The sequence below is a fragment of the Dasypus novemcinctus genome, chromosome 6 (assembly GCF_030445035.2).
Source record: "Dasypus novemcinctus isolate mDasNov1 chromosome 6, mDasNov1.1.hap2, whole genome shotgun sequence".
In the NCBI taxonomy this organism is placed as follows: Eukaryota; Metazoa; Chordata; class Mammalia; order Cingulata; family Dasypodidae; genus Dasypus; species Dasypus novemcinctus.
The window spans coordinates 118,469,417-118,482,252 of NC_080678.1; the positions used below are offsets into that span (position 1 = coordinate 118,469,417).

At 49.9% G+C, this 12,836-nt stretch overlaps 1 protein-coding gene across 5 annotated transcripts in view; it reads right to left on the reverse strand.

Moving 5' to 3' along the window:
- LOC101433468 (disks large homolog 5) overlaps positions 1–12,836 on the reverse strand; it is a 136,590-nt gene that overhangs the window by 25,705 nt on the left and 98,049 nt on the right. For 4 of the 5 annotated variants that reach the window (XM_058299298.2, XM_058299300.2, XM_058299301.2 and 1 more), the window contains 7 exons: positions 11,333–11,517; positions 10,373–10,498; positions 7,002–7,134; positions 6,575–6,702; positions 4,511–4,686; positions 4,091–4,194; positions 372–464 (listed from right to left, as the gene is read on the reverse strand). In XM_058299298.2, the coding sequence (XP_058155281.1) occupies positions 372–464; positions 4,091–4,194; positions 4,511–4,686; positions 6,575–6,702; positions 7,002–7,134; positions 10,373–10,498; positions 11,333–11,517 (945 nt within the window). The remainder of the gene's footprint in view (positions 1–371; positions 465–4,090; positions 4,195–4,510; positions 4,687–6,574; positions 6,703–7,001; positions 7,135–10,372; positions 10,499–11,332; positions 11,518–12,836) is intronic. The other variant, XM_058299302.2, reaches the window with a different exon arrangement.

A 12,836-nucleotide genomic window follows, 5' to 3' on the forward strand; every position in this document is an offset into this window, starting at 1 on the left:
AGGAAGTTGCAGATATGCCATTTTACTCCAAACAACTTCAGCACATACCTCTCAAAATAAGGCTATTCCCTTACACAAGAAAATAATTCACTATTATCATCTGAATAACTAGATATTATTATATGATAACATCATATTAGATGGTATTCAAATATACCCTACTGCCCCCAAAATATACTTTTGTATATAAATATACAGTTATAGCTGCTTTTTGTTTTAAGCCAGGATCCCGTCAGGGCTCACGCACGCCCTACATGTTGTGAAACAAGCTTCCGGCAATGCTGAGAAGTAGAGCTGGGGTCCGCAGAGCTGAGGCTTTGTCTGTGTCCCAGACAATGAGAGCAGAGCCAGGCACAGGGAGGGAGCCTCACCTTTAGGAGAGAGAGGGTCAAGGAGTCCTGGCAGCTCCGCAGCAGAGATTCACATTCGTTCAGAGACTTGTTGTCCAGTGCAATGCCATTGATCTAGGACCAAACAGAGAGCCCGTCAAGCCCACCTGCAGGGCGGCCCTGGGCAGACCCCAAGCAGGGGCATGGCCCAGCTGCCATCCTAGGGGAGCAGGCCTGGTTCTGTAAGGCCACACCTTCTGGAGTGGGCAGATGAGAGAAAGCCGCTCAGTGGTAAGGCACAAGGAGCCAGGCACAAGGAGCCAGGCAAAGGCTTCTGAGGCCAGTGAAACACACACCCTTAAAGCCACTCCAGCGGAAAGCGCCTGTCCGTCTGGGGCCAGAGCCCCAAAGATCTTAGGGGGTCATTTCTGTCCCGCCACTTCCTGCTGCGTGATGCTGGACGCAGCTCAGAGCTTCCAAGCCCCATTCCTTCATATTAAAAAATGGAAAATAAACTCGAAGCCCTCCCAGAGGCAGTGAGGAGACTGGAAACACGGTTGCAAAAGACTTTGTAAACAGAAAGGAGCCACGTGAAATGAAGGCTCATCTCTCAACCCTTGTCCCTGAATCTCTGCCAACAGCCCTCCAGGCATGTCCAGACCTATTTTTTTTTTGTTTTTTTTTTTGAGGTCCTGGAGCTGGGGATTGAACTCAGGACCTCAGGTGTGGGAAGCCGGTGCCCAACCACCGAACCAGACTGGTTCTCCTGAGTGCTTTGTTTGTTATTTTGCCCAGGGACCAAGCCCGGGACCTCCCTGGGCTTGTAGGAGAAGCAGGTGCGCAACTGCTTGAGCCACATCTGCTCCCCCGATCTTTTTAAAAGGGCATGTAAAATGTGTGAATGGTTAAACAAACCGTGGTACTTTCATGCCATCAATTAACACTCGGCAATAAAAAGGAACAAACAGCCGATACACAGAGTACCCTGGATGGCTCTCAAAGGCATGAGGCTGAGTGGAAGGAGCCAATCTCAGAAGGTCACATACTGCAGTTCAACTGTATAACATTTTCAAAATGGCAAAATCACAGAGCTGGAAAACAGATGAGTGGTTGCCAGGTTTAGGAATGGTGGGAGGGGAGGGCTGGCTGTTACTACAAAGGGTCAACTCGAGGGCGAGCTTTGTGCAGATGGAACAGTTGTGTGTCTTGACTACACTCGTGGTTCCATGCAACCACACGTGCTGGAACGGCACAGAACCACACATACACATCGTACAGCTGTCCACTCCCTGGTCGAGATGTTCTAGTTGTGTAAGATGTAGCCCTGGAGGGAGAATGGGTAAAGGGTACAGGGGAGCTCTCTAGGTTCTCTTTGCAATTTCCTGTGACTCTATAATTATTTCAAAATCAAGTTAAAAAAAAAAAAGTATATGCAGGGTGATTATCAAAGTGGAGGATTAATTGGTTATTGCTCTCCTTGTAACTTTTCCACGACTTAACATTTTTCACAATGGCCGTTTTAATATGCTTTTAAACCCCAGCTCAAAAGAAAATCTGAGAAAAACTGGCAAAGATGTGAAGCAGGGAGCTCTCTCATATACTGCAGGTGGGAATGAAAAGGCCAGGAGTGGGAAAATCCTATCAACTGCTAAATGCACAGGGCTCCTGGCCGAGCAGTAACACCAGGAATTTACCCCATCGTACACTTTCCAGGACAGCCTGGAGCCCTCTCCAGCAGTACTTGTAAAGACAAAGATGTCTTCAAAGGAATGCAGAGTGCTGCAGGCACTATAGAAAACAGTAAAGAAATTCCTCAAAGAGTTAAACAATGAATTACCATGACTCTACAACTGCACTCCTAGGTATACACCTAAAAGACCTGACAACAGGGACACAAACAGATACTTAGACACATGTTCACAGCAGCATTACTCACACTGTTAGCCAAAAGTAGAAGCAACGCAAGTATCCATCAGCAGAGCAATGGGTAAACAAATGTGGTCTAGACATACAATGGAATATCCTTCAGCCATAAGAAGGAATGAAGTTCTGACTCATGCTACAACATGGGTGAACCTTGAAGACATCATGTTGAGTGAAATAAGCCAGACACAAAAGGACAGATATTGCAGGATTCCTCTTATATGAAATATCTAGAATAAGCAAATTCCGATGAACAGAAAGTAGATTACAGGTCACCAGGGCTGGGGAGTTGTCTCAAGCGGGCACAGAGTTTCTGTTTGGGGTGAGGGGGGAAAAGTCTTGGTAGTGATGGTGGTGATGGCAGCACAACATTGTGAGTATGATTAATGCCACTGACATGTACTTAAAAATATTAAAATGGGAAATCTTATATATGTTACCAATGTATATATTTAATTTTTAGGGAAAAAAATGTCCTAATGACCATCAGGAAGGGACTGGTTCCACAGCTCGTGCTGCTGCCGTCAAGGAACAGCATGAAGTTAGCAAAACGGGGAGGCAGACCGGGACATGCAAGTGTGCAAGGACCTCCAAGCCACGCCGCTAGAAACTAAAAGCAAGGCTGACACCTGAGCATGCTCTGATCCCATCTGGATGAAAAGGCAGAGTAGGAAATACCCATGTTTTAAATATTTCTGCAAGAAAACTCAACTGTTAACAGTGGCTGCCGTGGGAGGGAGGTTGGTAGATGCAGAGTCTGGAACTGGAGGAAGAGCTACTTTCACTGCCAGCACTACGACTGGAATTTTGTGGGTATACCATGAAAAAGTTTAAGAGATTTTCAAGTTCAGAAAGTGAGTTTAAAATATTAAATGTGCATGCCCTATGACTCAGCAACCTCCCAGCACTTCCTAGAGTAGAGTCACCAGAGAGAGACTCGTGTACCCAAGGCAGCTATGCACACAGGTGACGGTCAGTGCAGAACTGTGCGCAATTCCAAAACTGGAAACGATGCCTATGTCACTGGCAGGGGAGGGGGCTTTACATTACACATAATCCAACAGAACATCACTGAGGGGATAGAAATGAGGCTCGATATGGAAAGACAGCCACAATGTAGAGGGCAAATCGTAGAGTAACACAGTATGAGCTCACGTACTAAGAAAGAAACACACACCCACCAGAGCCCTGTACGTGCACACGTGGGTTTGTATGAGCACTTAGGGTCTGGGGGCACACCCAGCAAGTGGGGGCAGAGATTAGCTCTGGGAGCAGGACTGAAGGAAGGAGCCGGACCACTTTTCACTGTATGCATGTATCTATCACTTGAAGATTTTACAGCAAGTCTTACTTTGACAATAAAAAAATGAAACAAATAAAGGATATAATGTTTAGTATGAAAGATCCAAAAAGTTACACACCAATGACATCAACTTGTGAAAAAGAAGTTCTCCTAAATGTACATTCATGCATAGAATACAGGCTGCAGGGAAATTCATAAAAATGTTAAGGAAGCTTTTCTACAGGTGGTAGCTATACAAATGACTTTTATTTCCTCCATTTTCTGTATTTCTTAAGTTTCTAAAATAAATAGAAACACATCATCAAGACATCAGGATCAAAAATCTTTTTTTTTAGAGGTACTGGGGATTGAACCTGGGACCATGGCAAGCAGGAGCTCAAACCACTGAGCTATACCCGCTCCCCCTAAAATTATTTTTAAATGTTCACACGGAGCAATGCCCAAGAACATTTCTTTCTCAAACCTTCCAACTGTAATTCAACTGTCTGTCTGCAGCAGGTCATACTGGCCCTAACCTTGTCCCAGCAAGACTTACCGCCACAATCCTGTCTCCCACTGCAAGAGACCCTTCCTTGGCAGCGGGGCTCCCGGGTACCACGGCGGCAGCGTACACTCCATTCTCCAGGCTGACGCCGCTGTCTGCAAGCACAAGGCAGACCATGGTCACCACCTGGCCCGGCCGGTCACGGTCCTGCCTCATCTTTGCTAACCAGACATCAAAAAGGGGGGTGCTGGCCGACTGCACCCTGCCCGAGCCGGCACCCTGCCCAGGCCAGGCCCCGGACGCAATGCACATCTGGTGAACTGAATCAAGCATGCAAAGGGAGACCAGCAAGACCAGACGGGGAAGGTGCGTGGGCAGCGCTGGAACGACATCCACGCCTTGCCCCTGCAAGGAGACCCATCGCCTGCCTGGAAGGAGGCGGCGCCCTGCCCCCTCTGCCGGCCCCTCTACCTTTGTGTCCACTTAGGTTGATGTGCAGCGGCGTGACCACCTTCCCACCCAGGGACTTGCGCCGCCGCACGACCATGTTGATGGCCCCCCCTCCGTTGAGGAGCGCCTTGACCGCCTGCTTCTTGTCCTTGTTGATGAGATCCACATCGTTAATTCGCAGCAGCCAGTCGTTGACCCTGCGGAGGGGCAAAGTCAGGTCAGCACCCTTGCCCACGCTGGACCAGCCGTGCCTGTTTGGAAAGCGGGGACCCCGTGTACGTCCAGAAAGATTTCCTCTTCCCGGCACGTAATGGTTAAACTATTAGGTTGGTGCAAAAGTAATTGCAATTTTGCATTGCTGAAATTTGCCATTTGATATTGGAATACATTCTTAAGTAACTGTGGTTATGTTATACATCATTTTAATGTGCATTTCTAGTTTTATGGTTTTTTGCTAATGACATTACTTGCTGTTTATTTTGTATTTATTTTGGACTATGGAAATGATGTTAGAAAAAAAACAAATTCGAGTGATTTTCTTATTTGAGTTCAAAATGGGTTGTAAGGCAGCAAAGACAACTCACAACACAAACACCACACTTGGCCCAGCAACTGCTAACGAACATACAGTGCAGTGTTGGTTCAAGAAGTTTTGCAAAGGAGATGAGAACCTTGAAGATGAGGAGCGTAGTGGCTGGCCACCGAAGTTGACAACAACCATTTGAAGGCAATCGTCAAAGCTGATCCTCTTCCAACTATAAGAGAAGTTGCCGAAGAACTCAACGTTGACCGTTCTATAGTTGTTCAGCATTTGAAGCAAATTGGAAAGGTGAAAAAGCTTGATAAGTGGTACCTCAAGAGCTAACCGAAATTCAAAAAAATCGTCAAAGTGTCATCTTCTCCTTTTCTACGCAACAATAAGGAAACATTTCTCGACGGGATTGTGATGTGCGATGAAACGTGGATTATATATGACAACCGGGAATGACCAGCTCAGTGGTTGGACCAAGAAGCTCCAAAGCACTTCCCAAAGCCTAATTTGCACCACAAAAGGTCATGGTCACTGTTGGTTGGTCTGCTGCCGGTCTATCAACCACAGCTTTCTGAATCCCAGCGAAACCATAACATCTGAGAAGTATGCTCAGCAAATCGATGAGATGCACTAAGACTGCAATGCCTGCAGCCAGCACTGGTCAACAGAAAGGGCCCAAGTCTTCTCCTTGGCAATACCCAACCACACGTCGCACAACCAATGCTTCAAAAGGGAAAGAACTGGGCTACTAAGTTTTGCCTCGTCCGCCATATTCATCTGACTCTCACCAACTGACCACCACTTCTTGAAGCATCTTGACAACTTTTTGCAGGGAAAATGCTTCCACAACCAGCAGGATGCAGAAAATGCTTCCCAAGAGTTCATCGAATCCCAAAGTACGGATTTTTATGCTACAGGAATAAACAAACTTATTTCTCATTGACAAAAATGTGTTGATTGTAATGGTTCCTATTTTGGGTAATAAAGATGTGTTTGAGCCTAGTTATAATGATTTAAAATTCATGGTCTGAATCACAATTACTTTTGCACCAACCTAACAGCAGACTTAGAGCTGGGCTGCCTGGACTGAGTTCCACCCAACCTTGAGTGACCTTCTGCAAGTGACGTAGGCCCTCTGTGCCTCAGTGTCCTCATCTGTAAAAGGGGAGTAATAAAGCATCTTCCTCATAGGATGGTAAAGATTAATGAATTTATTTATATACATGGAGCAAACAGTAAGGACTGTGGAAGCACACAGTATTTTCAGGCATGCCCTATGCTTTTACTCATTCCACCGAGACCTTTCCTAGTCAGAGGAGCAAGTGGCAGCACCTTGGTGACAGGGGAAAAGCAGAGGCAGAGGCAACTGAGAGGCAGGGAGGTTCCTACCAGAACAAAATTAGCAGCTGCGCCTGCAGGCCTTGGACGGAAGCCCCGCGGGCACACGGGTTTAGTCGCTGCCTGGCGCTCTCGGGGCCCGCTGGGAGATGGCCCCTTGCATTGGGTTGGAGGGGACCCCTTCCCTCCAGGGCCTGGGGGTCCTCGGTTCTTACCTTAACCTGCCATCGGCAACACTCCCTTTGTCCACTTTAGTGACAAATATGCCGCAGTCCCCCGGGAAGCAGGGCTCGTTCACGCCTTCTGCCATTTCAAACCCGAGTGCCTTCAAATCCACATCCTCCTGTCAAAGCAGCAGCACACTTGACCGAGCGCCAAGGAGGAAGGTTTGGCTCTCAAACCCCCAGGTCCCCTCACCGTGCCTGACGGAGCCCGGGCCCCCGGCTGGAAACCTGCGAACAGCTGCCCCCGCCTGTCAGCCACTGCAGACAGACACACGTCCTCGCGGCGCCACCTCCCCCCTACTCTCTGCTCCTCCCTCTGCCTTCCGCGTGCATGCTGGCATCTGCCATGTGACACAGGGGACCAACGTGCTGCCACCCAGCTTGGGCGCCACCCTCACACTCCCTAAAGGCAACTCACCGTCTCCCTCTCAAACTCTACCACTTCCGTTTCCCACTCCATGGAATCCGTGTCGATGGCCGAGTCATGGGAGCTGTGGGCCATCAGCTGTCGGAACCGGGCCTCCTTCTCTAACTGGGATTCCATCTGCTCCCTGCGGAGAGGGTCCTGGGGCAGCTCTCTGGGCGGGGAAGCACCCAGCCTGTCCCAGCTCCCAGCCCAAGCCGAATGTGCTCCTTTCCCCCCTCCCCTCACACTAGCTTCCCAATCAATCTGGAGGGTCAGTCACGGCCCCTTCAGTCTCAGTGGGTTTTCACGGTGGTTGGTTACTGTGTTTTTTTAAGGAAGACTCAAATCCTTTACAAATTGATCTATACGTTCGATGCATTTCCTACCAAAATTCCAGCAAGATTTTTTCTTGTAGACATGAATGAGACTATCTAATATTTATAGAGAAGAGAAAAGGAACTAAAATAACCAAAACAATTTTGAAAAGTGTGGCAGTTGGATATTACTGAGGAATTCCAAAAAGAAATACTGATTATGTTTGTAAACTGGTCTGTTCCTCTGGACTAGTGATACCCTTAAATTGTGTTGAATTTAGGTTTCACTTTTACTTGATTAAATTATGATTAGGGCTTGGATTGGGCCAGTAGGATGTGGTGGCAGACTCACAGAAAACAACACGGCAGAGGAGGCAGTTAAGAGTTTTGGATGCTGGAGCCCTGGGAAGTAAACACACAGAAGAACACAGAGGAATAGACACAGTAGAGACCCCAGGAAGAGAGAGAGCCTGACAGTCCATAGCTGACCTTGTGGAAGGAAGAGAGCAGCCAAGACTGGAGAGAGAGATGGGACTTATCCCAGCAATGCTGAAGGAAGCCAGGACACCGAGCCTTGGTGGGGTAAGGAGGCAGAACTCGAAGACGATGGCAGCCATCATGCTCCACCACGTGGCAACTTTGGTGAGGGAAGTACCTTATGCTTTATGGCCTGGTGACTGTAAGCTTCTACCCCAAATAAATACCCTTTTAAAAGCCAATATATTTCTGGTACTTTGTCTCAGCATCGCTTTGGCTAATACAAAAAGGAAGAATAAATTGCGGACTCACTACCTGACTTCAAGACATATTATACACTACATTGATTAAGACTGTGTGGTATTGACACAGATCAATGGTATGAAATAGAGAGCCTAGAAACAGACCCTCACAAGCAAAGGGCAACGGATTTTTAAAAATGTGGATGAAACCAATGCCAGTAGTGGAAGGATGGTCCGTTCAACAAACAGTGCTGGAGCACCTGAACACCACAGGCAAAAAATTAATGATCTAAACCTCAAAACTTCTATGAATTAACTCAAAATAGATCATGGGTTCAATTTTTAATTTAATTTTGTAGATTTAAATGTAAAATTTAAAACCACAAAACTTTGAGAAGAACATATAGGAGAAAATTTTCAAGACTTGGGCTAGGGGAAAATAAAAAGGACTTTGGTGAAATTAAAAACTTCAGCTCTGCAAAAAGCCATGAAAAAGATGACAAAAGACTCGATATCCTGATGACTTGCATGTGATGCCCCTTCTTCCTAAAACCCAAACCCCCTTTCCGGGTTCATCGGTGTGACCGTTCAGGCCCAGGGACACTCTTTTGTAACCTGCTCGTTTCCTGCTCAAGTGTGCCCTCCCCCAAGCCCACAGCTCTGGCTGGCCCGAGGTCTCTCTGGCCATCTCCAAAAGCTGCTTGGCCTTCCTGGGACACTGCCAGTCCCCACCCCAGACCAGGGGAAGGGTGCTTCCACCAGGGTCCCACAGCCCTCGGCCAGCGCTCTGCATTTAATGCGTGCTGCACTTGCCCCTGCTGTCATCTGATCGGGTGCACACCTGTGCTCCCACAGGCTGGGGGCTTCCTCGGGAGCAGCACTGACCCCTCGTCGGCATCACAGGTTAGAGAACTTAGGAGCTTAGCAGAGAGAAGGTACAAATCCAAGTATGCCAAAGGAACAAATGGAAGATGCTTGAAAGTTCCAGGCATCTCTGGTGCAATTAAAATGCAAAACCTTCTCCCAGGTTCAAGCTCCAGAGGTTCCAGGATTTAACTTAATTTAGATCCACTGCTCATGAGAGCCAAGGCGGGTGCCTGGCAGGGGGAGTTGGACACTTGGTTCCAAACGCCTGAGACTTTTCTTAGAGCACTCAAACCCTGGAGATTCTGGTTTGGTTTTTCAAAATAAATATTAGGTTTTACTGAATGGAGGAGGAAGCACTGTCAACTCCCTCAAAGGCCACCACTCAAGTGTGTGCAGGCTTGTACACTCACACAACACACCAGCTCTTACCTCCCCTTCCCCACACTATCAGCATAGGAAAACTTCCAATGTACAGAGAACCACTGCTTCTCAAGTTCAAGTTCTCTATTACACTGATGGGTATTGGGCTCTGCCACTTTTTATGGTTAAAGTGTGATCTTTCTTTTATCAACCACTGCTAAAGGCCACCATGCCTTAAACGGCTCTCCTGGGAGCAAGCTGGAACCACAGGGAGGAGTCTGATACCCCAAAGATTCTCCTCTAAATGGACAGCCTCATAACACAAGCAGAGTGGACGGATGAGCCTGAGATATGCTGCCTTGGAAACACTGACTCACAGTCATGACTATTTTCATTGTTGACATATTTGTCTCTCTAACAGCCCCATCTATCCAGCTCCTCCTAGGGACTTTGCTGGTTCAGCACTGTCTGCTCATGGCTGTCCAGAGGGCCTGGCCCATACCGAGGACATCCTCAACCAACATCACAGAATGAATGAATGGCTGGCAAGTCCCCAGGCAGACTGCCTGGATGGACTGTATTGCAAGGCTTTCCTCCTTTGTGCCTTCACACATGGATCCTGCTGATGGAGGGGTTGGGGACACGTTCCGCAGCGCTCTAAAGAATTTCTAGTGAGGGACGCAGATGTGGCTCAAGCAACTGAGCTCCTGTCTACCACACGGGAGGTCCCTGGTTCGGTTCTTGGTGCCTCCTAAAGAAGACAAGCTGAAGTGATGGGCAGGTACAACAGGGTGACACAACAAGGGACACAAGAAGAAAAACACAATGAGAGAGACACAACAAAGCAGGGAACAGAGGTGGCTCAAGCGATGAGGTGCCACCCTCCCACATCGGAGGTCCTGGGTTCAGTTCCCAGTGCCTCCTGAAGAAACAAGGAAGACAAATGGACACAGAGAGTGCAAACAATGAGGGGATGGGGAGAAATAAATCTTTAAAAAAAAAAAGGCGGCACTGAGACCTGCCCTACGGACTGACAGAGCGGGGCAGAGAGAAGGACACGGTGCCCAGGCTGCACGCAGGGAAAAGCCCTTGCCTCGTCCCCAAGGCGCCCACCCCAGCGTACTTGAGCTCCTTGAGCTCCCGGCTGATGTCATTCTTCTGCTTGCGCGTGTCGTCCAGGCTGCGCAGGGCCTCGGCCAGCTCGCTCACCGCCCGGTCCCGCTCCCGCCGCAGGTTGTCACACAGCGTCCTGGCAGAGAGGGGGCAGTGGGCAAGGTCAGCACAAGAGGCGTGGAAAGCTCGAGGGCCTGCGATGGACACTCCTAGACGCACAGGAGGCTGGGGAGCCGGGGGGTGATCATCCAGGCTGGGTCCATCATGAGACAGAGGGGACAGGGAGGACCCCCGAGCAAGCAGCATCAGGTTCCAGGCTCTTCCCACTGTTTCCCCCTCAACGTGCCTGGAGTTACAGACCACCCTCCTCCCCGCCCCACCCTCCTGCAGATGCTCACTCCCACCTGGCTCAAGACCCACCTGGGAGGTCTCCTCTTCCATGAGCCCCCCTGCCCACCTGGCAGCCTGTGCTGCAGAGCCCATGTGTCTAGGAGCTTTCTGGAGCCACCCCCCAACCCACAGCCAGGAGGGAGCCCAGGCTCACACCTCTGCAGGTCTGAGCCCCTCCAGGGGCACAGGCCAGGCGTGGCATGGCTCTACTAAAGCGACCTGTGGCTTTGAGGACCCTAGGACTACCTCAGCTGTTCCAGAGAGGAGGTGGGCATGGGCAGCCTTGGCAACATGGGAGCCTGGGCTCTGTGCCACTTCTGGAACCGCCTGATGCTGCTGTGCCCAGGGGCTGGTCCCCACCTCTCCACGGCCCTAAACCCCACACCCGGGCCCTGAGCAAGGACTGCACCCCGGAGAAACCACGGAGAGGGTCAGAGCAGGGTCAGAGCGGGAGCAGACAGGGAGCCCGCCACCCCTTCCCCACCTCCGCCGGGGCCTCCCTGGCCACACCCTCCAGCCCACACTGCGCACTAAGGGGCTCGCTACCGGCAGGGTCCCCGGGGGGGGGGGTTGTGCCTACCGGATGCTGTCGCGCTCTGCCACGATCTTGTCTCGCTCCTGGAAAGCCCAGTCCCGCCGGCACTTGGCCACATCTGCCTCCTGGAGGGCTTCCTTCAGCTCCTGGCACAGAGCCTTGCACTGCTTTCGAAGGATTTCGATCTCCTTGTTGGCCCTCCCGGCGTCCATTGTCACTGTGTCTTTGATCTGGGGGGGTGAGGGGACAAGCAGAGGGGACTTTTGTGGGGCTTTCTGGCTCCTACCAGGATCAGGGCTGGAGCCGAAGCTCTAGGTTTGGGGGAGGCTCGGATCACAGCCACAGCCGAAGCCAACAGCCGCTCCTTCTCCTGAGCCCGCAACCCCCATGTCCACAGCCACGGCTCGGGCTCCCGATGAGGGGCCCAGTCCACGCCCGGCTCAGCGGAGCCCCGGCTGAGGGCTTTGTCAGAGGCCCTGGCCAGCCCCTAACTGGCTTCTATCTGCAAGAGCGTGCTACATCTCTCTAAAGGGCTGGCAACAAAACGTCATGGGGCGAGGCTGCACTGCCCCCACGCTCCAGGCAGGAAAAGAATGCTTGCCCCACCTTCTGTGTCTGCCATACCGGTTTTTATAATCTGGCAGACTGCATTATTTTTAAAGGCTAAAACTCCAGGAATTTTTGCTGAAGAACTGTTTATCTCAGCTGGCTTAAAAAGCTGAAATATGAAGCATCTGCATCTTGACACCTCCTCAAAGAATTGCATGCTCCACTAAAATCTCAAATTGAACTTTTATAAGCACTCATGTAGAAAGCTCTCTCTATGCTTCTACAAACCTTAAGAAGGGGAAAAGGTGAAATGACAAAGCAAGTGTCTAGTGCAAAAACCATCTCTGCTTCGAGCTCAACGGCAAGCCGCGTATGACCATGACATTCATTTCCACATGGGCCATCTCCACCTCTGCATAAGGCCAAGGAAGACAAATGAAGAGCATACCCAGCTACCTCTCCATGGAAGAGAAGAGAACCGCCTCTGCTGAAAACAAATTCAAAAAGACCTCGGGTCCTCACCCAGACACCAGGACGAAGGAGACAGGGGAAGATCCTAGGCATCACCCTGGAGCTGCCCCCACCTCTCAAGCAGCATCGGAAAGGGCTGGGGCAACTGCACCACAAATACGCCGGAAATCAGAGCAAGGCCTCTGACCCGCTCTGCTCAGACCTCACATTTCACAAGATCAATTTCAATCACTTTACTTTCCATTTTCCGCAGTTCTCTTCACTCTTATGCAGTGTTCAGTTTGCTATTTTGAAAGGAAACCCTTATTTGTATTACTCTTCTGTCAAGTGTTATAATAAGCAACACGTTCAGCAATCACACTCTTAGAACCTGCCGTTTTACTCTGCTCTGGATTCATCGAGTTCAGGATCTGAGAGGTCTTAGTACCTAGTTCCACTCTGGTACAGAGACATCTCACTTTGCCGTCCAGAGGTGGAGACCCCAAGGGGAGGTGGCTTTCCCCCTCCCCCTCTCCCTCCCTCTGGGCCC